Source organism: Eleutherodactylus coqui, chromosome 3 (assembly GCF_035609145.1).
Source record: "Eleutherodactylus coqui strain aEleCoq1 chromosome 3, aEleCoq1.hap1, whole genome shotgun sequence".
NCBI classification, from domain to species: Eukaryota; Metazoa; Chordata; class Amphibia; order Anura; family Eleutherodactylidae; genus Eleutherodactylus; species Eleutherodactylus coqui.
Window position 1 is genome coordinate 154,837,955 of NC_089839.1, and position 23,590 is coordinate 154,861,544.

General features: G+C 42.9%; 1 protein-coding gene across 2 annotated transcripts in view; it reads left to right on the top strand.

The window, feature by feature from the left end:
• MGAT3 (beta-1,4-mannosyl-glycoprotein 4-beta-N-acetylglucosaminyltransferase) overlaps nucleotides 1-22,285 on the top strand; it is an 87,048-nt gene extending 64,763 nt beyond the window's left edge. Inside the window, exons 1-2 of one of the 2 annotated variants that reach the window (XM_066596394.1) lie at nucleotides 11,007-11,058; nucleotides 12,175-22,285. In XM_066596394.1, the coding sequence (XP_066452491.1) occupies nucleotides 12,176-13,690 (1,515 nt within the window). In that variant the 5' untranslated portion in view covers nucleotides 11,007-11,058; nucleotide 12,175 and the 3' untranslated portion in view covers nucleotides 13,691-22,285. Of the gene's footprint in view, nucleotides 1-11,006; nucleotides 11,059-12,174 lie in introns of those variants that run through there. The other variant, XM_066596393.1, reaches the window with a different exon arrangement.
• The last annotated feature ends 1,305 nt before the right edge of the window (nucleotides 22,286-23,590 follow it).

Genomic DNA, 23,590 nt, shown 5'->3' on the forward strand with positions numbered 1-23,590 from the left:
GCCATGCAGTGTCTTTTAAGGTCCCACTCAAAACGATGGGCGAGGCGTTCTGAATAAACTCCGAAAGATAGAACATGCTGCGGCTTTTTTTTTTTTTTTCGCTTGTTTTTAAATTTTTGCATTATCGCTACAGTGGGAAAAAAACACGCAAATAAGTTGATTCGAAAGAATGGAGTTCATAGTCGTGTGTCTCACAACGCACAAAACTCGCGCCAGACTCTCGCCTGTGTGAATAAGCCCTTAGTCTGATGTTGTTGGGTTATCGCCTTTAGAGTTACGAACATAATTTCAGCCGCCACCCACGGCGCACTCCTGGGCTCGGCTATAAAGAGGTCTTCATCCACGTAGGAGTATTTTATTAGAGCGTCCTCTTGATGCTTTTGTCTTGGGCTCCACCTGCTGAGTAATGTACTTTGTATGACCTGCTGAAAGGTGTGGGAAAACAATGCGACAGCTTCTGTCCACACACTTTTGGCCTCCTCTTATTGAACTGCGGAGTTTGATTTCTCTTAAAGGATTAAGTAGGATAGCGCTCGGCGGCGTCCCCACATGTATGCATCTGATTGGGTCAGGGAAATCTTCATCTCCAGCTGCAGTTACTATATAGCCTCTGTGCCATACTTTCATCAACCGTCACCCAAGAGCAAATATCTAGGATTTCAGCTCCCGGCCTCTAGGTTCAGCTCAGCCTTGGCTTCATGGTGGCAGTAGATATAACTTGCTAAAGAGTAGATCATGCACAGAAATGGCTTAACCCCTTAGTGACCAAGCCTTTTTTTTTTCCTGTTTTTCCATTTTCTTCCCCCCCCCCCCCCTTCCTTTTTAAAAATCGTAACTTCTTTTATTTATCGATGTAGCTTTATGAGGGCTTGTTTTTTGCGGGACAAGTTGTGTTTTTCAATGGTACTATTTAATGTACTGAAAAACTTTTAAAAAATTCTAAGTGGAGAGAAATGAGGAAAAAAATGAAATTCTGCCATCTCTCGGTGCGTCTTGTTTCTACGGCGCACAAATTGCAACAAAAACGTCATAACTTTATTCTATTTTTTTATTCTTTAACTTTATTATTGTAGTACGAATACTACAATACCAAATTTTTAGATATATATAATTTTATTTGCTGTACTACTTTTTTTTTTTTTTTTTTCAAAGATATATTTAATTTTTTTAAATGATTTTCTGCCACCAACTTCTGTGTGCAATAACTTTTTTTATTTTTCCATCGACATACTTGTGCAAGGGCTCATTTTTGTTTTGCGGGATGTCCTGTAGTTTGCGTTGGTTCCATTATTGAATACCTACGACTTTTTGATCGCTTTTTATAGCATTTTTTTTCTTGGAGGCGGGGTGACAAAAAAAAAGTGCATTTCTGGCTTTTTAAAAATCTGACTACGTTCATCGTGCCGGGTAAATAATGCGTTACTTTGATAGATCGAACTTTTACGGATGGAGCAATACCAAATATGTATTTTTGTTTTATTTTTTAGATTCTTTTATTACAAATAGGGCAAAAAGGGGCCCCCAGCTGCCATGACACCCACATGGCTCCCTGTGATCTCATTGTAGGGGGCTGTATGGGACCTCTGAACATTCAGAGGATTTAAATGCCATTGTCAGAATTGACAGCGACATTTCCCAGAAGTCATGCATGGCCTTATAAGTCTCCTCCCTCATCTCCTAGGTGCTCTCCTTAAGGAGAGATGATACCCCTCCTAACCCAGGTATGATTAATGTTACATTAAGGAACTTTTACAGGATAGACCACCAATATCCGAGCAGTGGGTGTTGGACTGCCAGCACCCCCAATGATCAGACAAGTGAAGGGGCCACAGGCTTGGCTCTGTAACTTGTGTAGTGGCCATGCCTGGTACTGCAACTCCGTACCATTCAAGTGAACAAACCACTGTACTGTATGTCTACACGCCTCTCATGAGCTTCAGTGTGCCGTCGGCTGCACTTGATGTCCTGATGGCTGTATACTTCAACAAATGGATGAGCTGCAATGGGTTTTGTGAAGATAAGGCCTGAGCTGCATTAGTAATGAGATGTTTAGAGGAGGCAATGAGATTTATTACCAGATCTCCTAGTTCTGTGGAAATTATAGATTGTCTTAAAGGGAACAGGAAGGGTTATTTGAACTTTGTTCTGTATATTAAATTAACTGCATGTTGGACGCATTCCTTCCCAGCAAGACTAAAGGCCACTTTCTCGGGCTCTTCTGCGACGGAGGGTGGTGATATTCCCCGCATGCCTTTATCTCACGGCTGCCTTAGCATATGCATCGCTTTGTTTTCAGCTACACCAATACATGATTTCTCCCATGCTTTTTTTTTATTGAACTCCCTGCAGAGTTTTAGCCGTCTGTTTCCTGTCAAGATCCTTTATAAGAGTAATTTCATCAGAGTTTGTCTCTAGTTCACAAAAACTGTGCGTGATGATGTCCAGACTTCAATAGCTCATTCCACCCGCCCTGGCAGACCCACGCCCGCCGCTGGGCACCTACTACATCTTCGTCCAAGTTTAAAACAAGATTTCAACCATATGACTGTTTTTGTTCTTAATTATTGTGGATGTTCAAATATATTATATATATAACTTTTTAAAAATATGCAATTGCTTATTGATGATTATACCATACACATTACGTTTCAGCCAACAATGGAGGAAAAATGTCAACATGACTGTTTTAGCAGACCGTAGGCTGATGTCGGCCACTGCAAACGATCATTCCTGTATAAATTTAAAACTAGCCAAAATAGTCAAACTCTCTTATATTGGCCAACTATTTTATCCTGTGTGCATGAGAAAAGCTTGATCAGAACTTAGATCTAGAAAAGCTTGAACAGTGGGAGGCAACAGAATGGTATTTAACAAGGAGAAATGCAAAGTTCTACAACCGGTGCAACAAAAATGAAAAAAGCACATACCGAATAGGTGGAATTGGGCTAAGCAGTTTATGCAATGCATCCTCAACCACCTCGTATTTGTGGGCAAGAAATGCAATTAGTCCAAATCCTCTTGTGGATTCCGTGACTCTTGGGAACAACTGTCATAATGTAAAGTGAATGGGTGATGTCTCCATCAGGTGACTTGTATGTTATACTAATCTGTTTTGGTAATTAAGACTATGACATATGGTAATGGAACACGCAACTGAACAAATTGATTACACATACAGATAATGGCTCTATTTACCTTATTAGCTAACGTAAACTTTCTAGAGGGAGAACTAGTTGTTTGCTCAGGTGGGTGTGTGTTTATGCGAGGGATTATCTGGCCATCAGGATTCCTGCTTCTCTCTGCAGAGTAAACAATGTACTGATTTTGTAGGCAAGGCAAACACAATGAGTGCATTGTTTAGTTGTCAAGCCGCTTAAAATACTGAAAGATTTCCATTCAAATGGACTAAACAACAAGTGAACGAATAGTGCATGACTGCCCGCGTTTACTTGTAACAGTTATCGCTCACTGTCGGCCATTTTAATTAGTTTTGAGTGATAATTGTTGCGTGTTACAATGCCTTTAGGGGAGATATACTATTGGCCAATTTTTTTAGGGCTGATGTTAGAATAGCGCCATCTGCTGTTTTTCTTTGAGCCTTTCTGTGTCTGGTCTAGGGCAGGCTGATTAATCAAAATTTAAATTTTATTAATTTGCTGTTTGCCGACTTGGTAACTTTGTTTCTACCAGAATCATAAAGTTATCTTTTAATAGTCCCTTAACATTGTGGCTCTCTAAGAGGAGGAAGTTCAAACGAACGGGCCGAACCTACAACTTTGGGGTGTTCTCTCTGCTACGTACTCTGGTGGATCAGTCGCACTAATGGAAACGTAGCAGCACAGGCAGTTTTTCAGCCTCTTAGTAATCTGCTGTGCTGGTGCGGCAGGAATGCATCCGAACCCAGCTTGTTCGGCACCACCGCATGTGTCCTGGCCATCCCCCCGCCGCCGCGGGCCTCTGCCCATTCTTGAGCAAAGCTTCATCCAGATACAAGTATTCTTGCTTTACTCTCTAGCAGAATCGGGGAGCCTCATGGTCAAGAACACTTAAGAGGAAAAAAAATAAAAAATTTGGGTCAAATCATGCAGCCCTAGGCCGGTCCACCTCAATAAAGGTGCCAAGGTGATCACAGCTACTCATTTTTTCTTCTCTGCTCGTCTTGCTCTCATCACTTGTTCCTCATCTCTTCTGACATCAGAGAAGACGCAGCAACTTCAGAGGTAGCTGCTCACCGCACCAGAGATCCCTCCACATACACAGTGGAGCAATTACTGAGATGGACACAGAACAGAAACAGCAGGTGGCGCTATTCTAATATTAGTCCTGGATCATCTGGGGATGGAAACCTTCATAAGTAAATATAAAAATGTTTATAATGATGGGTTGGATTTGATGCTAAACAATATTTTTCATACTACAACCCTTTCAAGCACCGATAGACTTATGGGTCAGTAGACTATTCTTGCTAGTTTCGTGGTTCATGTTGTTAGACTACATACTGCATCACACGACATACATTGAATATGGAACGCTCACTGAGGCGGCAAGGAAGTCTATATAACAAAATTTGAAAGACTTTCACAGTATAGGCGTAGAATAAAAGACAGACGTTTATTGATTAAGGCTGCCTGTCCACCGGTGATAATGGTGATAGTTTCGGTCAGTAAACGCTGTAGTTGAGCCTGGGACACATACCGTATTATGGGGGCAGGAATGCAGCGGTATTATGTTTGTGTAAAACTAGCCTTCGCTACATTCACACGGGTGAGTTTTTTACATTTTACACGCAGATGCCATGCGTTTTTCATTCTGTGAAACTGCAATAGTCAGGCGCTTGTTTCACAAAATGTAGAGTATTGCAAGTGTTTCCAATTGTTTGATTTCAATGGGAAGCCTCACCTCACACCTGCATACACATAGCACGGTATGCAAGTGCCATGTGATGTCTTCAAGGGTCCCATTGAAAACCATGTGCAAAGCGTTATATTTGCACGTCTTGCCACACACAAAACACCCACGAGATTTTCTCTCGTGCATGTAGTCTCATAGAAATACCATTACTATACTTGGCTGAGCGAACTATTCTTGTAGGCCATTCTATAACTGCAGACGCAGTACTTGGTTGGGTTCATCATGACTTCCGCTTCTGCAGCTTGTTGCATGGCTGTGTTACATGTATCCAGGAGAATACTGCGCTCGGTTCCCACATATCTCTACAGGGTTTGTTTTCTTGCTGTAAACAAAGGCAAATGATCTGAAATACAGACTGATTAGTGGTAACACTAATCATCAGACTTCTGCCTTAAGGCTCCTCTAAATCCTCATTGTATTTGCTGTAGGACTTCTTATCCTTCCCTTTCCATTGCTTAAGGTTCCCTACATGTTGACAGTATTGCTTTTCCAAGGGATTACTGAGCGGAAGTGAGGCGTCCCGATCACTCAGTGAGGCTATCACACATTTTTTTAAGGCTCATTTACACACAAAAACAATCTTTCAAACGATTGAAAGATTGACCGTTCTAGAGATCATTTTGCATAAAGTACTAATGAGCGCAAATGCCCATTAGTACTTTATCAGCTACATTTGTGTGCAAATGAGCCTCCAGGAGCTGCTTGCAGAACTCAGCAGGTGGTCTGAGCTCTGCAATCAGCTCCTTTGTTCTTCATGGGCTGCTGGCATGAATATAGTTTAATCAGATGCTCCTGTGCAAAACACAGCCTACAGTCTGTTTTCTGGCAGGGGCTGCAGAGAGAATACAATGTTATCTCCTGCTTCCATGGAAAACACAGCGTGCGGTCTGAACGATGGTTTTTAAATTTACCTAAAAATCATCGTTTAGGCGAAAATTGCACGATGGTAACATTTTACACGCAACAATTATCTCTCATATGCCATCGTTTTAACGAATTTTGAGTGATAATCGCTGTATGAAAATGGCCTTTAGACTTGTAGGATTTTTTTACTTTTGGGTTTTAAGGGGTCTTGTAAGAACAGTTGTATTTTACACTTAACACAATCCGATGCTAACAATTCATAATATAAAGGTAGACTGGATGGTTTGTGGGGGTCTATTTATTTCTATTTAGCAAAAAAGTAATAAATGGACTACAATACCCAGAGAGGTTTAGCTTAGCAAAAGATGGCTGAGGGGCGACCTAATAACTGTATAGCCATATCAGGGACAATATAGAGATCTCTTCCATCATCTATTTATACCTAGGATTGTAACAAGGAGGCGCTCTAATAACTATGTATAGCTATATCAGGGACAATACAGAGATCTCTTCCATCATCTATTTATACCTAGGATTGTAACAAGGGGGCGCTCTAATAACTATATATAAATATATCAGGGGACAATACAGAGATCTTTCCAATGATCTTTTTATACCCAGGACTATGAATGTTACAAGGAGGCGCCCTCTACATCTAGAGAAAAGAAGGTTTCTACACCACATAGAAGGGGGTTCTTTACTGTAATAGCAGTGAGACTATGGAACTCTCTGTCTGAGGATATGGTGATGACGAACTCGATAAAAGTACAAGAGAAGCCTGGACGTCTTTGAGCGATACAATATTATATGTTATAATCAATAATTACTTCGGAAGGTTCGGTGAGCTGGGGATTTATTTTGACTCTCAGATTGGAGTTTTCATGGCCGGCTGATATACACTTCTACCTAAGAAGTTTCCCCCGTCCCTCCCCCTCACCGGCTCTCTGCCTCTCTCCTCCAGTCTGGCGTTTGCAATGGGAGGGGGCAGAGCTAAGCTCTGCTCTGTCCTGCCTACTCCCATTGTTGGCTATGGACAAGGGGAGGGGCATGAGCTTAGCCCTGCCCCCATCTTCCCCACCCCCATTGCAAACCACTCAGAGAGGAAGTGAGTGGAAAGGAAGGGGGCACTGCTCAGACGGAAGCGTATTTCGGACGGCCGTGAATACACCGGCCGATATACGCTCGTGTAAATAAGCCCTTACTATGTAATCCACACATTATTCGTAGAGCTGAATAGTTCTGTCAATTAATTACCAACTTTGCTACTAAATCTTGCTAGAACAATAGATGTTGCTTGGCCGGCTGATTATTTGAGAACTGCTGTTGACAGAAATGTGGTCAGACTGATAGATTTTTTTCCCCATTTAGTTCTCTTGTTCCTCAGAGCAGTCACTCATGTTTCTTGCCTCTTGCACAGTGTGTCAAGGCAAATGTGCATTTTATTGGTGGGCCTCTGTTATTTGGTATTTGTTGTTCCCTCCAAGCTTTGAATCCTGACCGCCCCCAACAACTCCACGGAGGGTGCTGATTAGCAGAGAATGGCTGACTGGTCCTTTTAACTGGATGCCATCTATATTTTATAATTGCCTGCCTTTACCTCAAATCAAACTCTGGTTCTTGGTTCGGTGTAGCAGGAGCGGTCAATGGTGGCAACCACTAGGTTAACCCTTTGTAGACCTATCTTATTTATCTGTGACAGACGCCCCTTTGGCAGTTTTTCCCATTTGGACCGGTAATGCATGTCACGCCTGCGGGTATAGGGTGGCATTACTTCTACTGTGTGAAGGGCTTTTGTTCTGCCTGGCACTTCTATGGGAGGTTTGTCATAAGATTGGGAAAATGGTTATTTGGATTGAAGGATTTACTCCATAATTTCATATGTAGAAGAACTTTAATACAGCCAAAGTACAACATAGAAACACTTTGGGCATGAAAAGTAACATTCTGTGTTCTTGTAGCTGTATGCGGAGTGGATGAGCAATTAGACCTTTTACTGCTGTATGGGAAGCATATTTAGTGTTGTACATTAACAGAAGTGAACTTTCTTCTTCTGCTTCTAGATAGCATGTTGGGTTCCTGTTTCTGACGAATATGACATAAGTCTCACAATTACTGGGTTATAGCTGCCTTGACATTCGTGCCATAAGTCCATGTGATGGGCTCATGCAACCGCTAACAAATATGGATTTTCTCCTAGCCAAAGTCTAATGGTTTTACTACAAGAAACCGGTGGTAATGTGTGAGCGCGCTGCAGAGTCCGAGTCCCGCAGGGACCAGGTCTGATGTGGGGACGCCTCGGTGTAAAATGTTGGTGCAGCTTAAATAACATATCAGAAAACAACGGAGAGGCCAATGGCTGAGACTATTCTGTTACTGTCATATTTCAAGATTTATTACACCTCTGTGCAACCTTAACTATTTATTGTAAGTCACAATTCAAGTATTAGACGCTGAGGCTTATTCTTCATATAAGAAAGCCTTATATGGGATGTCTTGTATTTAATATTAGTTTCATTAACTAACTAGATGTAAGGCTGCAGAAGAGAAATGTATTTACCATATATACTTAAGTATAAGCAGAGTTTTTCAGCACATTTTTTTTTATGCTGATAAAGCCCCCCTCGGCTTATACTCGAGTGAGGTAAAAAAAAAACAACAAAAAACCCGTAATACTCACCTCCCAGCCTGTGTCTGTGTCCCCAGCGCGATGGTCTCCCCGGCGGTGCGGCAAGCTGCTTGAGAATTCTCCCCGCTGTCATCTCTCTGCTCAACTTTGAATTCCCCCGCCGTCAGCGCTGTGTAGGTAAGCGCTGTGATTGGATCGAGCACCAGCCAATCACAGCCGGCGCTCGATCATTCACAGCCATTCAGTGGATGACATCACTGAATGGCTGTGATTCGTTTATCGAGCACCGGCTGTGATTGGCTGGTGCTCGATCCAATCACAGCGCTGACGGCGGGGGAATTCAAAGCCGAGCAGGGAGATGACAGCAGGGAGAGTTCTCAAGCAGTTTGCCGCACCGCCGGGGAGACCATCGCGCTGGGGACACAGACGCTGGCTGGGAGGTGAGTATTGCATTTTTTCTTTACCTAGTATATACTCGAGTATAGCTAGGCTTATACTCGAGTCAATATGTTTTACCAGTTTTCTTGTGGCAAAACTTATTGACTCGGCTTATACTCGGGTCGGCTAATACTCGAGTATATACGGTAGTTTTATCTTCTGAACATTTTACTGGAAGTGGCCGCACTGGAGTCTCTTTGTTGTAATGGCCTGCCCCTCCTACATTCACGGAACTACTGGCCTTCTACAGAAGCAATAGTCTCACACGATTGGATTTGTATAGCAGATTCCATGATCGGCGTCCATGCTGACTTTCCATGGTAAAGCACAGACCTTGAAAGGCATGCATTTTTCATTTATTTTTTGTTCTCCTTCACACTTGCGGATGCGACTTGTGTATTCTGCGAATAGAAGAAAAATCACAGCATGTTCTATTTTACTGTGGAATTCACATGGATGGTCTCCATTGATGTCAATGGAGGCGTCCGACCTGCAGCTCATACACAATTTAACATTGCGTTTGGGCTGCCAGTACCCGCATCATTGCTAAGCAACGGCATGGGAAATACAATCATCAAGAACAGTCAATCAGCGCCCATTCAGTTGTTCTCAGTCACTTATACAGCGAATGCAAGACACTGATTCTCGTTTGAACAAACCAATAATGTATCTGCCTGTATAAAGAGGCAGCACAAGAGTGAATGAGCCAATGATTACATCACTAGTTGAAACGATAATCCGTTCGTCTAAAAGGACTTCAAAGCAGAGGAGTGATAGTTGGGCGATAGTCCGTGGGGCAGCTGTGGGGTACTTATTGTCCGACAGTCGTCCCATGTAAAGGTATCTGTAATGAACAAAGAATGGTTAGTCTCCTAGAAGTGATTGGGTAGTCTTCCATACCAAGAGATCAGTGGAACCACATGCATGACCATATCTCTGGATAGTTAATCTATCCTGCTTTATGGAGGCCTTCAATATTTTGCATTCACGTCATCATTAATCTGCTCACCCGTTATTGATAAGGAGGTGACTGCTAATTCTGTTCCAGTCTACACAGCAAAGCTACAGAAAACAGGTACCGCATGTTCACAGGATGGGTATATCCCAAATTCGCTGTTTCTCTTGAGGGCTCCATTTTACACGAGCAGATAAAATGCCCATAACGAGCGCCAATCAGCATTAGGCTTTATTCAGGAGGGACTATTTTATGTCGGTGTGCTGTCCTCGTTTTCCACAAACAGTACGCATACCCATTATAGCCTAGGAGGCTGTTCACATGGGTGACTTTTCACACTGATCGATGGTCCGTGTGAAAAACAAAAACCTGCAAGTCCTATTCTGGTCTGTATTCACAGATGAGGTAAAAGGTAAAGTTCCCTGATGCAAGCACCGAGTCATGACTGACACCTAGGGTGACGTTGCATCATGGTGTTTTCTTGGCAGACTGTTTTTGCCATTGCCTTCCCCAGTCATCTTTTTACCCCCCAGCAAGCTGGGTACTCCTTTTACCAACCTTCAGGTCGTGAGTGAGAGCTTAGGACTGCATTTCTGCTGCCTTAGCACTCTGCACCACATAACCGCGTGCAATGTGCGCTCTCCAATGCTGGCGGGGCCTGAGATTCATTGTCTGTTTGAGTCTTCTAGAAAGTTGGTCAGAGCGAGTTTCCTTTCATTTCTGTAGCAATGATCTTGAGGGGATATGATGAATGATCATTTCTACAATTGTTCGTTCTCCTTTCATCCACTCTACATTATTGATGTCAGCACATCGTCTGTTTACACGAGGGCTTGTGCTGCCAGCAAGCCTTAATTTTTATGTCCACATAAAAATTGTTATCAACAGATGAGTATTTAATTCTCCGTTTGATGGTTGAGCATGTTTACACTGGGCAGAGAACGCATTGAATATTTATGCTTGAGATTGAGTGATGATCCTGTATAAAAGCACCTTAGGCATCGGGCTACTGTGCCTACTCTAGTGGCCAATGCGAAAACTAGAATATTTCAATAGATCATTCATAACCTTTTATTTCCCAGTAATAGAAACCTGATTTAAAGAGTTCCTGTTTTTTCAGATGACCTTTCAGAAGAAGCTGCCGTGCGTACATGAGGAAGAACACTATTTATGGCCATTATATGTTTTGCATATGGCGCTTTTCAAAAAGTTTTTTTTTTTTCATTTTCCTCTGAATTTATAATTTTCCGTTTTCCCTGAGCTGGTGAGTGTGGCCTAGCTTCACTGATGTCTCCCATAGACTGCACATGGAGAAAACAAAAGATTTGTTCTCTGACTCTGTAGCAGCATCATATAGGACAGTATAAAGATGTATTGCTGTGAATAAAGCACTTGGGGTGCGATGTAAAACATTATTCACTGCAGTAGTCCATCTCTGTGTGTGTGGTTTTTGTTTTGCCTGCTCCCCTTCCTCCTCCCTCGGCCCTTTTCTGTCTATAGACTATTATGGCTAGCATGTATTTTGAGCTGGCATTCCATCTTAGGAGGCTAAAACAGATTTATTAGAGAATTCAGTCTGAGTGAACCATTTTAGAGGAATGGGAGTAGAAGGAAGAAGCTTTTCTCTAATAATTCATATTACAAAGTTTCTGTTATTCACCTGTACTATTGATTTAGGCAAAGTTTATAGAAATGATAGTGACAATTTAATCCTTTTTTTTTATACATTTCCTTAAGGAAACAAAAGCCATGTTAGCTCATCCATAACCTAGTAGTGCTTAATAATAAACACTAATCTAATATAAAATGGCCTACAGGCTTTTTCTTAATACAGTGAGTGACCTGTCAGACCAGGTTAGAGATCCTCTGTTACGTCTAGCGGTGCTATTGTGCTTCAGCCAACAGCTCCACTAGGGAGAGTCAGGGTCCTTCACACTGGCGAGGGTGATATCTGATTGTGAATCACGGCCCCATATCACCCTCTCAGTCCATGTGGAGACCTTTGGCTGGGAGGCATTTTAACATGGAAATGGCCTTGCGTCCCTACGGGGCTGAAGGAGTTCCCCGGCACGGCTGTCACAGCTGTGGCACAGGATCACAGTGTTCTCCCATTGTTTTCAATCGGGCCAGCGCTGCTGCCACTGGACCCATTGAAAACAATGGGCGATATCGCAAAAACAAAAGAGCTGTTGCAATTTTTATTTTTTTTTCCCCCCTGTATAGCATCACAACACGGTACTATGCAGGGAAACCTCATAAATGCGAATGCACCCATTTTATGTTCGTGTAGCGAACATCATGTCAATCTAGATCTGTTAAAACTGGGTAGTACAAATGCTTCTGATGTGATTACTGATTGTTGTTTCTTGTACTTTCTTAGGATGAAGATGAGGTGGCACAAGATGTTCCTGCTCCTTTGCATGGCTGGACTGTGTGTAATCTCAGTTCTTCACTTTCTGAAAGCCCTGTCTTATGTCTCACTGTCAAAGGACTTGGTCTCTCTTAGTCCCAGTTTAATTTCCGGCTTCTTTTGGGAGTCCCGGCCTTTGATACCTCAACATGTAGAAAGGACAGATGATGGCACCCAGGTCCTCCGCACCCCTGGCTACTATCGGCCTCCGGAGGCTGCTGTTCAGCAGCCCAGACCTCCTCCTTCAGGACATAGTCAAGGCATTAACACTGATGAATTACACCTGAAGGAATTTGTTTTACAAGAAGATGCAACAGAGTATTTCGTGAGGACTAAATCTGGTGGTTTATGTTTCAAACCAGGAACAAAGTCCGTAGACCGACTGCCTTCTGAGAAGCCAGAGCGATCCTCTCCACGTAAAATTTTACCAAGTGTTTCTCGACAGTCACAACAGCAAACACAGAAACGGAGAAAATGGGTGGAATGTGTTTGTTTACCCGGCTGGCATGGACCTAGTTGTGGGGTGCCAACCGTTGTCCAACACTCCAATCTTCCTACAAAGGATCGATTGACACCACGGTTAAAACCACGTCGGGTTATCAATGCCATCAATATAAATCATGAGTTTGATCTGCTGGAGACTCGCTTCCGGGAGCTGGAGGGGACTGTGGATGTTTTCTTAATATGTGAATCAAACTTTACAGCATATGGGGAGGCGCGTCCTCTCGTATTCCGCCAAATGCTTCTCAATGGAACGTTCCACTACATTAAATCCAAAGTGGTCTATGTGTTCCTGGACCATTTCCCTGAAGGTGGGAAACAAGATGGGTGGATAGCAGATGACTATCTGAGGACATTTTTGACTCACAATGGAATTGCTCGACTGCGCAACTTGCGAGATGATGACCTTTTCATCATAGATGATGCAGATGAGATCCCTAGCAGGGAAGGAGTGCTTTTTCTTAAGCTTTATGATGGGTGGACAGAGCCCATCGCTTTCCATATGCGCAAATCACTCTATGGCTTCTTTTGGAAGCAGCCGGGGACCTTGGAAGTAATATCTGGTTGCACCATTGGGATGCTTCGTACTGTTTATGGCACAGACGGTATCCGTCTGCGCCGTCGGGAGTATTACACGATGCCCAACTTCCGTCAGTATGAAAATAAAACTGGGCACATTTTAGTTCAGTGGTCTGTGGGAAGCCCCTTACACTTTGCTGGATGGCACTGCTCCTGGTGTTTTCCGCCAGAAGGAATACATTTTAAACTGATTTCTGCACAGAACGGGGATTTTCCAAGATGGGGTGACTATGAAGACAAAAGAGACTTAAACTACATCAGATGGCTTATAAAGACTGGGGGTTGGTTTGATGGAACCAAGCAAGAGTATCCAGCAGCTGACCCCCATGAGCACATGTATGCCCCTAAATTTATCATGGAAAACCCCCAACGGTTTGGCTACTTAATTAAAAACCCATATAGCTGAGGTGAATGGTAAGGGAAGTAATGGTGAAAATTGGTAACGATTCTCTTCAGCAGCTTGAAGTCTTCATTTAAAATTTGTTTTTGCTTTGTTCATTTTCTCCCTTTTGTGGATCCACTGGAAATGAGATTGACCACTAACCAAAGGGAGTCTTGAAGAAACCCAGTGAAACTAGTTTGCTCGGTAGGATGGGTGATGCCCTTTTTTTGGGCTGTCGCTAAGGGAATTTGTTTCTCAGGAGATTGCTGGTGGCGAGGGCCTTCCACCAAGTGGTATTCCGACAGTGATACTCTGACCGGTTCTATGTCAGTGCAGCTGTTTTATGACCCATTGCATGTTTACATGTCTTTCCGGTGATCTCTTTTTATGTTGCAGGGAATAACCAATGCTTTGCTGACAAGGAAAGGGTTACTGATCATGGCATAGATTACTTGAGTATGACTATGCACTTCCAGGTCCATATGCATGCCAACATGCGAGAGAGGCTTCTAATGAAGGTCTGAGCGGCACTCCTTGGCATCTCGGTAGCATGAACATGGAAATCCATTGTGATACTCTGCTGCCACACGATCACTTACTTCAGAGGCTGAAATGCTGTAACGTCATTAGCATTAGTGCCAATGCATAGAGCCTGTAAGAATGAAGGTATGATGCACTTTTTTGGGTTGGGGGGTGCTGTTTGGTTTTCATTAGGTTTTTCTAGTAACTTAGTAACTTTGAGTTGCAAATAATTCTTATGCCAAATGTTAAAACGAAGTGAAAATTCTGGTCACCTAACAGGCAGCGTTCATGCAGGATTATTGGGGGGCGATGGATCCACTTTTGGGTTTTCTATAAATTGGGTCGTTGACAGGTGGAGATCAGTGTCATCTATTGGTTTTGCTAAAGTTTCTAGAGCGCCCGAGTTCAGACCCGTGTGCTCACATATCATTGCAAGTTTAACATGACTTATTATTCAGATGTTGCCATGAAGAACAGAAAAAAACATGTTGTCCAGCGTCACAAGGCAGAACTTGTTGCTGTTTTAATGTAAACCTCAAAATCTTGTTGGGAAAAAAAAGTTCATGTTTCAGGGACACTATCCTTTAAAGGGGTATTTACAGGATTGACTTTTAGCACTTATCCCCATGGATAAGTGATAAAGTTTGATCAGTGTGGGTCTGACTAATCCCGAGACCTGGGATCCCATGTCGCTCTCTCCTATTCAATGCACACAGACACCCGCCCCCCAACAGTGACCTGGAGATTGAATGGAGTGACTGCTAAGCATGCACGGTTCTGAGTCATTCATTTAATGGGGTTGATGACAATGGCCAAATACAATCCCTCGAATATTTCTGGCAGTCCCATTGTAGATGAATGGGGGAGCAGCGCTGTGGGTGTAGTTGAAAAGGGGGACACTGGACCTCCATTCTTGGAATCCATGGTGGTGTGGGGGGTCTCTGCTATGGAACCCCCCTTTCCCCCACCGATCAAACTTAATACACAACCTGTGGATTGGTGATGGAAGTAAATCTTAAAATGACCCTTTTATGATTGAGGATGCATTTCGAAACCTATAAGTATCCATCTGGTTTTATGGTGATTTTTGTTTTCTCAATCCTAGTAATGAGTTAACCCTTTTGGTGCTGGACAGTTTTTTTTGTGTTTTTCAGTTCTGCATACACGCTTCTGCGCATCGGGTTTGGATTAATCTGATGACCAGCTGGTTTCCTCCTTTTTTCTTGCAATGTCAACAAGAGCCTGAACAGATGACCTCAATGTGAAGGATATGATGGCGGTCAGAATAAGCACACCGGCACTACTGGACGTGGTGCCTTTGAAGGCTCGGCACTTTGTCAGACAATAGTATGAAGCTGTTTTAGGTACCATATCAAAGCGGATGAGATAAAGAGAATAGATTATATACTATTATACCCTATAAAGGGTTTTCTGGGTTCTTTTTGCACGGTTCGGGGTTAATAATGGGGAAACTGCTATCATAATTTGCTCCTATTGGAGTGTTGGGCTGATAGATTATTAGTTCACAAGTTGTGAATTAATTGCTGCACTGTAGAAGCCACAACAGAGAAGACATGATTCACTATTAAGCCAAAAGTGCTTTGACTGAGGCTCCCTGTTGTCCGTGTTGTCATGATGCATGGTGTGGGCATTATTGATGGTGTAATTGACTACTATGTATACTACTAAGTGACAATATCATATAGTAATGGATTTAACCATCTAGCTTGGCATTAAGAATTTCATCTTGCCTTTTCTTATCTACCTCCCTGGTTCTGTTTAATGTCATGAATATTCAGTTTTAGTAACTTTGGAACAATTTGTTGAATACTCCAGAATCCTGTAATATACATTCCTCCGTTCTGCACCCAGACCCGTAGCCACGATGTATAGCTAGACATCCGTATTTCTTGATGATCACTCCAGCTTCAAACAGCTCTGCTCTGATTATAAAGGTATAGTCCACTTATGTGGGTTGTTAACTCTTCAGATTTATGTTCCCGTGAAGATTTGATCTAGAAATGGTTACGACTGAACAATCCATACGTCTGGATGGGGTCATTTCGGCGTACTCTATTCAGATGAACACAACAGGCACAGATGTTTCTGCTACAAGTCTGCCATGTGACTAGACCCTAGATGTTAAAGGGTTATTTCCAGCTCAGCAAGTTGTCTCCTACATACAGGATATGGTATAACTTGCTGATTGGTGGGGGTCTGACCGCTGGGACCGCCACTGATCCAGCATGTATGTCTCTGTTCCATTCACTTGAATGGGTGTTTCGGAGATAGGCAAGTGCTTGAACCTTGCCTATCTTTGGTGGTCCAACTCTCACTTCAGAATATGCTAGGGCTGTGATCAGTACGGGTTCTTACCTGTGAGACTCCCACTGATCAGCAAGTTATCCCCTAACCCCAAATAGGGGACTTCTTGCTAAAATGGGAATAATCCTTTGTTTGCACAAGAGGGCCATATGCACGCAGCCAAATCCATGTTGGTGAAAACTGGATGTGGATTTTTGCATTCTAGCAATGGGGATAATCCAACCACAGACACAACACTGAGTCAGCGTCAAGGGACACGTCTCTTCTCCATGTCCTATAGACTGCAGCGTGGATTCCCATTAAAATGAATGGTATGTAGATTTGATGTGGAATTCGCTTCCTCGTCGAATCCACGAAGTCCACTATGTGAACAAGGCCCAACAGATGTATACAGAAATATGGTTCTTGCAAAAAAAAACACATTTATGTGAACATTTCTTGTTATTCTCTTCACAACAAGGTCTATGGTTCTATTCATGTTGAAACCCAAATGGTCAATATGTGTAGAGGTGTATTTTCATGTCCTAAATGGCGCTGGTATTGTGCAGCATGGTAACTGGCAAAACAATAAAGTTTTACAAGTGAAACACACTGACACCATGTTTTTCTACTGGACAAGCTATAGTATATGGCCGAAAAGTGCAGACCAACATGGAAGCCACCGTAGATGAGGGTTACGTAATAGAATAGTTTGTACGGATATGTCTGAACTCCACAATAAGTCGTCATTAACAAGATGGGCATTTCTTTCTCACTTTTAGTGTTTGTGGACCCTGGTAACTTAAAAACTTGTATTATATATTTATAGTCTGCCCCCCACACCCACACCCACTATCACAAAAAGAGTTTTATACAAGACTACTACTTTCTTAACAGAATACGGGACAACATGAACTTGTTGTAATCTGTCATCACTGAACCCTTATAATATTGCAGATGATAGTCAGACTGTAAGTATACATATACCTGCCTTGGGGGTCTGTGGATTGCACCATTTATAAGGCTGAGCTCCAACGCCAAAAAATCATTCAAACAATTGAAAGTGAGCAATCGTTCGGTCTAAACGTAAGCCAGCTACTAACGAGAATCGTTCACTTTTCATTTGTCAATTTTACATGATTATCATTGGTTTGTTCGGTTTAAACAACGCTCTTCAGTCGCTCTCATTCGCTTGTACAGGGGCTGAACGATTCTCACTTAAACAAGCCAACGATCATTTGCCACTCTTAACGGGTTGCACAAGAGCGAATGAGCTAGTGGTAACATCACTCACTCGTTCCAACGAGAATCGGATCTACTAAAAGGACCCTAAGGCCTCATGTCCACGGGGAAAATCAGGCCCGCTACGGATTCTCCATGGAGGATCCATAGCGGGTCCCTCCTGCCCCGCGGACATGAGCGCTGAAAAGAAGAATTAATAAGAATTAACTTACCCGCAGCGGGCCGGGCACGTCTTCTCTTCTTCACGGCCGGATCTTCTTTCTTTGGCCGGCGGATGTACTCGGCACGTCGTTGGCGTGCCACGCGCATGCGCCGGACACATCCACCGGGCCGAAGCAAGAAGATCCAGCCGTCAGGAAGAGAAGACGTGCCCGGCCCGCTGCGGGTAAGTTATTCTTATTTTAGGTCTCCTGCGGATCCAAACGGCTTCTATAGGCTTCAATAGAAGCCTGCAGAAGACCTGCACGAAAATGGAGCATGTCACGTTTTTTTTTCATGCTCCTTTTTTTTTTTTTTTAATTCCCTTTTATTGATCATCCGCGGGTATTTATCTACCCCGCGGGTGGTCAATGCATCCCTATGGGGTGCGGATCCGTGGGTGGGAGAAGAGTTAAAATCCGCTGCGGATTTTAATTCTTCTTTTGCCCGTGGACATGAGGCCTAAATGGGGATGCTGACTGCTTCCTGTGGGCACTGTGGTATCTTTCCTCTGGTACATGAGGCCGTCCTTGTGCAGACAAAGGCTGTGTTGCCGCTAACAACCATTTTCCGATTGCTTTTTCAGAAAGCAGTGATGTTTGTTACGGGCCACACAAACCCTTTTTGTGCATTAAGTTTTATTCTCAAGTCCCGCTGCATTAGACTTTGCTTGGCAGTAGCTGGCGGCTGCTGGGATATCTGGCTCATCGAGTTTATAGAATGGTGCTTTGTACAGAAATGTGGAGAATATACTATGAATTACAAGCTGTCGATTTTTGGAAGAATGCAAACCACTTGGCATGACATTAAAGGAGAACCATGTTAAGTAAAGGCCGGGCACACTAGAGATGTAACCAGCATTCTTCACTACTGTTATGTCTGGGGGGACTGTTGATTTGAAGTTGCAGCGTGAAGTCTGCAGCGCCTCTCCTGTTCCCCATCACTTCCTACTGTGTGTTGTAGCCATTCATCCTTGTCATAGGAAAGTTATGAGAATCCAAATTGCTATCCACATTGGCTCGCTTGGATAGCATTAGGCCACTATTACACGAGCTCTAGTGGCCGCTCACACTTCCTGATCGTTGCCGAGCTGCATCTACAAGCAGTACCGCCCAGTAATTGGCACCATTCCACAGGCGTCAATGGCCTGTAATAGCACTGATGGCCATGAAAATGCGAGTGGTAGCCACTAGTGCTCATGTGATGGCACCCTTACATTGATGTGGTTGGTGATTTGGAGCCATGCAATGACTAGATTCGACTGCGAGAGCGCGGACATTGTGTAAGGCATTGACACTCGTCTTGTATAAAATGCATACCATAGGAAATCTAACCCCGTATCCTGATTACAGGCCGGCCGCTTCTATTATCTGAAGCTATTTGGCAATATTATACATCATTATGAAAGGGACTTGTATCTTTTTACAGGAAGGGAATCCAGTTACTACTGAGAGAAAGGCTGCTTTTTCCACTTGGCTTATCCCTCACATATCATTTTTCATTTTAACTCTCAATTAGATGAATGCAGCGTGAAGATGCCAACAGTTCAAGAGAACGATCAGGGCAAATCCCCTCTTTTGTAAAAGAGATCTTTGTAGGGCACTAGACGCGCCAAAAAAATGAAGTCTGCAAGCCTGAACCTAAGAAAATATAAACTCTAAAATTGCTTTTTGGCTGCAGTGAAATTAATCCAAAAGCTTTTTTCCAAATAACGAGGGTGCAGAGAGTTCAGGAATATACTGCGTGTCCATACACGTGTAGACCGACTCTTGTACTCTGTCTGATCCTCCTCCTAAAGCCCTCAAATCCTCTAGAGAAACTGGCCTGTAATGCTGATTTGTGCAGAGAAACCAGTATCAGTCAGTGTCTTACAGTAATAAGGCCACCGAAATGACTCCCATAGACTGGGACCTCTAGCTCCGAGAACTTGTACTCCTGTCATCCTGCAGACACATGGTTGTATATATGGTGTTATCTTCAGCACAATTTAAAAAAAAAATAATAAAGTTTTAGTACGGTTGTAAATACCAATGAGGACTGACATAAAGACTTTCATCCACATTATGTACGTAAGGATAACATTTCGGGGTGCGTTCACTTGCAGTGGGTTTGGTGCAGATTTTTCACAATGGAGAACCATGGGTCTGGATTTTGACACTAATCTACAGCAGACTTCTTCCCTTCAATTGAAAGGGTTAAATCTGCTGCAGATCCGCACCACAATTTGCCTTGTAGGGCTACATGTACACGTGGATAACTTGGTGCAGATATTGTTGTGGATTTTTGTTGGGATCTGCACCCGATCCCACATATTCATTTCATATGGAAGGGGTGAAATCTGCTGCAGATCCACACCAAAACCCGCAGCTATGTGTGAACGCACCCTTTGGGAGTATTCCCATCTCACATTTCTAGGACCCGCACCCATCTGCTCTTCTGGCCCCCATCCTCCAAAGCCGTTTTGATGGAGGTGGTCCATGGAAGTTGATGGGAGTTACAGAAACGGTATGAGCCCAACCACCTCGTATTCAGCGGTGGTCCGCTTCAGTCATTGTTGGCCAAGATGGCAACCCCACTTTTATAGAACGAGGCGTTTCGGGAGCAGAATGTGGATTTTACGTCTGTAGAATATTCAACATTTTCTTTCTTTTCAATTTATGCACTGACTATCATTTTATAAAGATGGATTTGTTCTACAAAACTTAGTTTACTACCCCGGTAGATGAATCCCCTGTCTCCTTATTTGTTTGCCCCAGTTTCTGCCCATTTTAGCATATTGTCCTTTTTTACCGGTCCTGAAGCTATCTCTGCCAGTGTCATTTTGTGTCCTTAAAACCTTTCGGAAAGGGGTTTCCCAGGGAAATGCTAATGATGACCTACCCTTAGGTTGCCCACTGTCAGCGCCACTGGGCTATGGTGTGGCAGTTACAAGCGACAGCCCCTACATGGGTTAGAACGACAGCCACTACAGAGGTCATAGCGACAGCTTCCACTCCGTACTCCTGGGTGTAGCGGCACTGACAACAGGAGCTCAATCATCTGCAGACCCCAGTTGATCAACTATTGATGACCCGTCCTGGGGAATAAATGCCACTGCAGTTAAACCACTCTTATACTCAAAAGTGAAGTCCTTAAGGCCAGTTTCACACAAGTAGATTATTCTGCCCCGAGCTAGGAGCATCACTGGTCCCTATGATGGTCAGTAAGTGCCATGGTCGGGCCACATCTGTATTACAGACGCAGAAAGACGACTACAATACATTTTGTGTGAAATCGCCTTACAGCACAGGTCTTGCCAAAATAATATTCTGCTATGATTGATACTCGTCAGAAGATCACACTAGTGGAGCACATGATCTTTGAACAACCACTGATTTTTTTTTATTTTTTTTTTTAAAGGATTAAAGGGATCTATAGAGGCTTTAAACCTATTTGGGACCATACATGGGTTTGTTACTATGAGTAGTACCAATGAGGATTACACAGTCTACAAAGCCCCTTCATTCTAAGGATCAGTGGGGGACATTCATCAACAGAGAAATGACATAAAAGTTGCAAATCTTTGTGCATAAAGTGTGCAACCTTTTAAAAATGGATGCCCCTCGCCCATTTCTTACAGATTAGGGGTGGCTTATCGGGAGGGGCAAATTAAGTGTAATATACACCAGAAACTAATGTAAATTATACCAGAAATCTATTCCAGGTCATATCTGGCGTAGATTTCTGTGTTCACGTGTATTTTCTGCCTGTATTTAGTCTGTATTTTTTAGTGGCAGAATACGGAAAGCATACGGACCCACTGAAATAAATTGGTGTATTCAGACGTCATATTGCACATGGGTGTGAATGGAGCCTTAGACATAGCAACGGCTCGAGATATGCGCCTCTTCATACATTAGGCGCATGTTACTTCCGTGGGGTATAATAAGGCTGGCATGTGAAACGCTGGTCTTGATAAATTACACCCTTAGTGTATAAAACTGTAGAAACACTTTATACATTCCTGTCTCCAGTGTTACTAATCTGTAGTTCAAAGTCAAGGATATTTGTGACGCACCCGAATTGTCCGCCTTATGTTGTCACAGGACCGCTTAATCAGATGACATAAATATCATTAGGGAAACCTTCATCATTGATTACAGAGACGTCAGAGGGAGAAATCAATGTTTGCATGTGATGTAATAGGCCAGACTTGTGTAAATAACCTGTATATGTATATTTATGTATGTGTATATACAATGTGTATATATGTGTGAATATATATATATATTTTTTAATTTCTCAATTATATACAGGCAAATAATAAATACATTGCTATGTGTAAATAAAGATCTTGGAGGACTATTTCACTTATACTTTGTCTTCGTGAGGTGTGTACAGGGTTTTATTTCTGGAACTTTTTGTTCATTGGTTGTGTTTTATACATTCGGGGGGCTCGTATCTCCAAGTGTTTTTGCGCTATATTTTTTCACAGATTGTATACATTGATTATTCCCCAGCTAGGAGATAAAAAAGCCCATGAAAAACTCCTTCCCTGATATTAGGACACCCGTTGGGTGCCGTAATGTAAATGGCCCTATCCTGTCAATGATTTTCTTTTAAAGTATACCTCAAGTGGAAAATAAACTACAGTGCTCTTAGATATTCATGTACAGTGTCTTTGTGAAGCCTTTTCCTTCAAGGCTCGGCCTTTTGTAGGGGTATTAGTAGGGTCTGAAAAGATCAGGGGCATCGGGCTCCCGCCGTAACGTTGGGTTAAGCTAAGACTTATTCCCATCTCAGACGTTTTGGCATATGCATAGTATATGCCATCAGTGTCTAGTAGATGTGGGTCCCACCTTTTGGGATCAGCACCTGTTTCAAGAACCCCTTCGGCCTGGCTACACCTAGAATGGAAAAACGGTTTCTGTACTCCCAACCACTATTTTCTTGGTCCACAGCCACAAACCAGGGCCAGAGACTAAGATACTTTTTAGTAATCACTTTTATCATTCCTCTGCAGGTCCGCTTTCAGGTATTATTTTGTACCCAGGATTGTCTGTCCCGGGAGCTTCTACGCCACTCTGTATGCTGCTGTCCCGGACATCCCGTGAACCTTGTGCCTGCATATTGCTCCATGTGGTGGTCACTGCCCACTCTTTTATATTCTGTTCATAATTCACTGGTTTCAACTTCTCATTGGATGTTCAACATTCAAGTAGAAAAATTAACAAGTTTTTTTTTTTTTTTTTTGAGGGGGAGGGGGTGTTAGCCAATTGACAGTTCTGCTCAGTAACTAGTGAGGAATCAATAGGCAGGAGCCCTCCATCCCAACTTTCAAGTTTGACCTATCACCCCTGTTTTATGTGAGTGTTGGCTGCCAGGAGCTCAGCCTCAGAGAAGCTACTTTTTTGCTGCTTGATAAAACCAGCTCTGAGTCTGAGTAATGCAGCACTGACTATACAAACACATGCTCTCTTCATTCATTTGCATCTGGCTGCATCTTGTTTGAGGCACAGAGTTGAAATCAAGGGCCCAAGCCTAAGGACGCCCTCAGCCTTTGGTGCTGCAAACCTCTTATTCATCCTAATTTACTAACAAAGTTATCATTGTCTCCCATGACAGAGTCACCAGTCACTGCATGGTAGCTCACATTACACTTGCCTTACTTTCACTCTT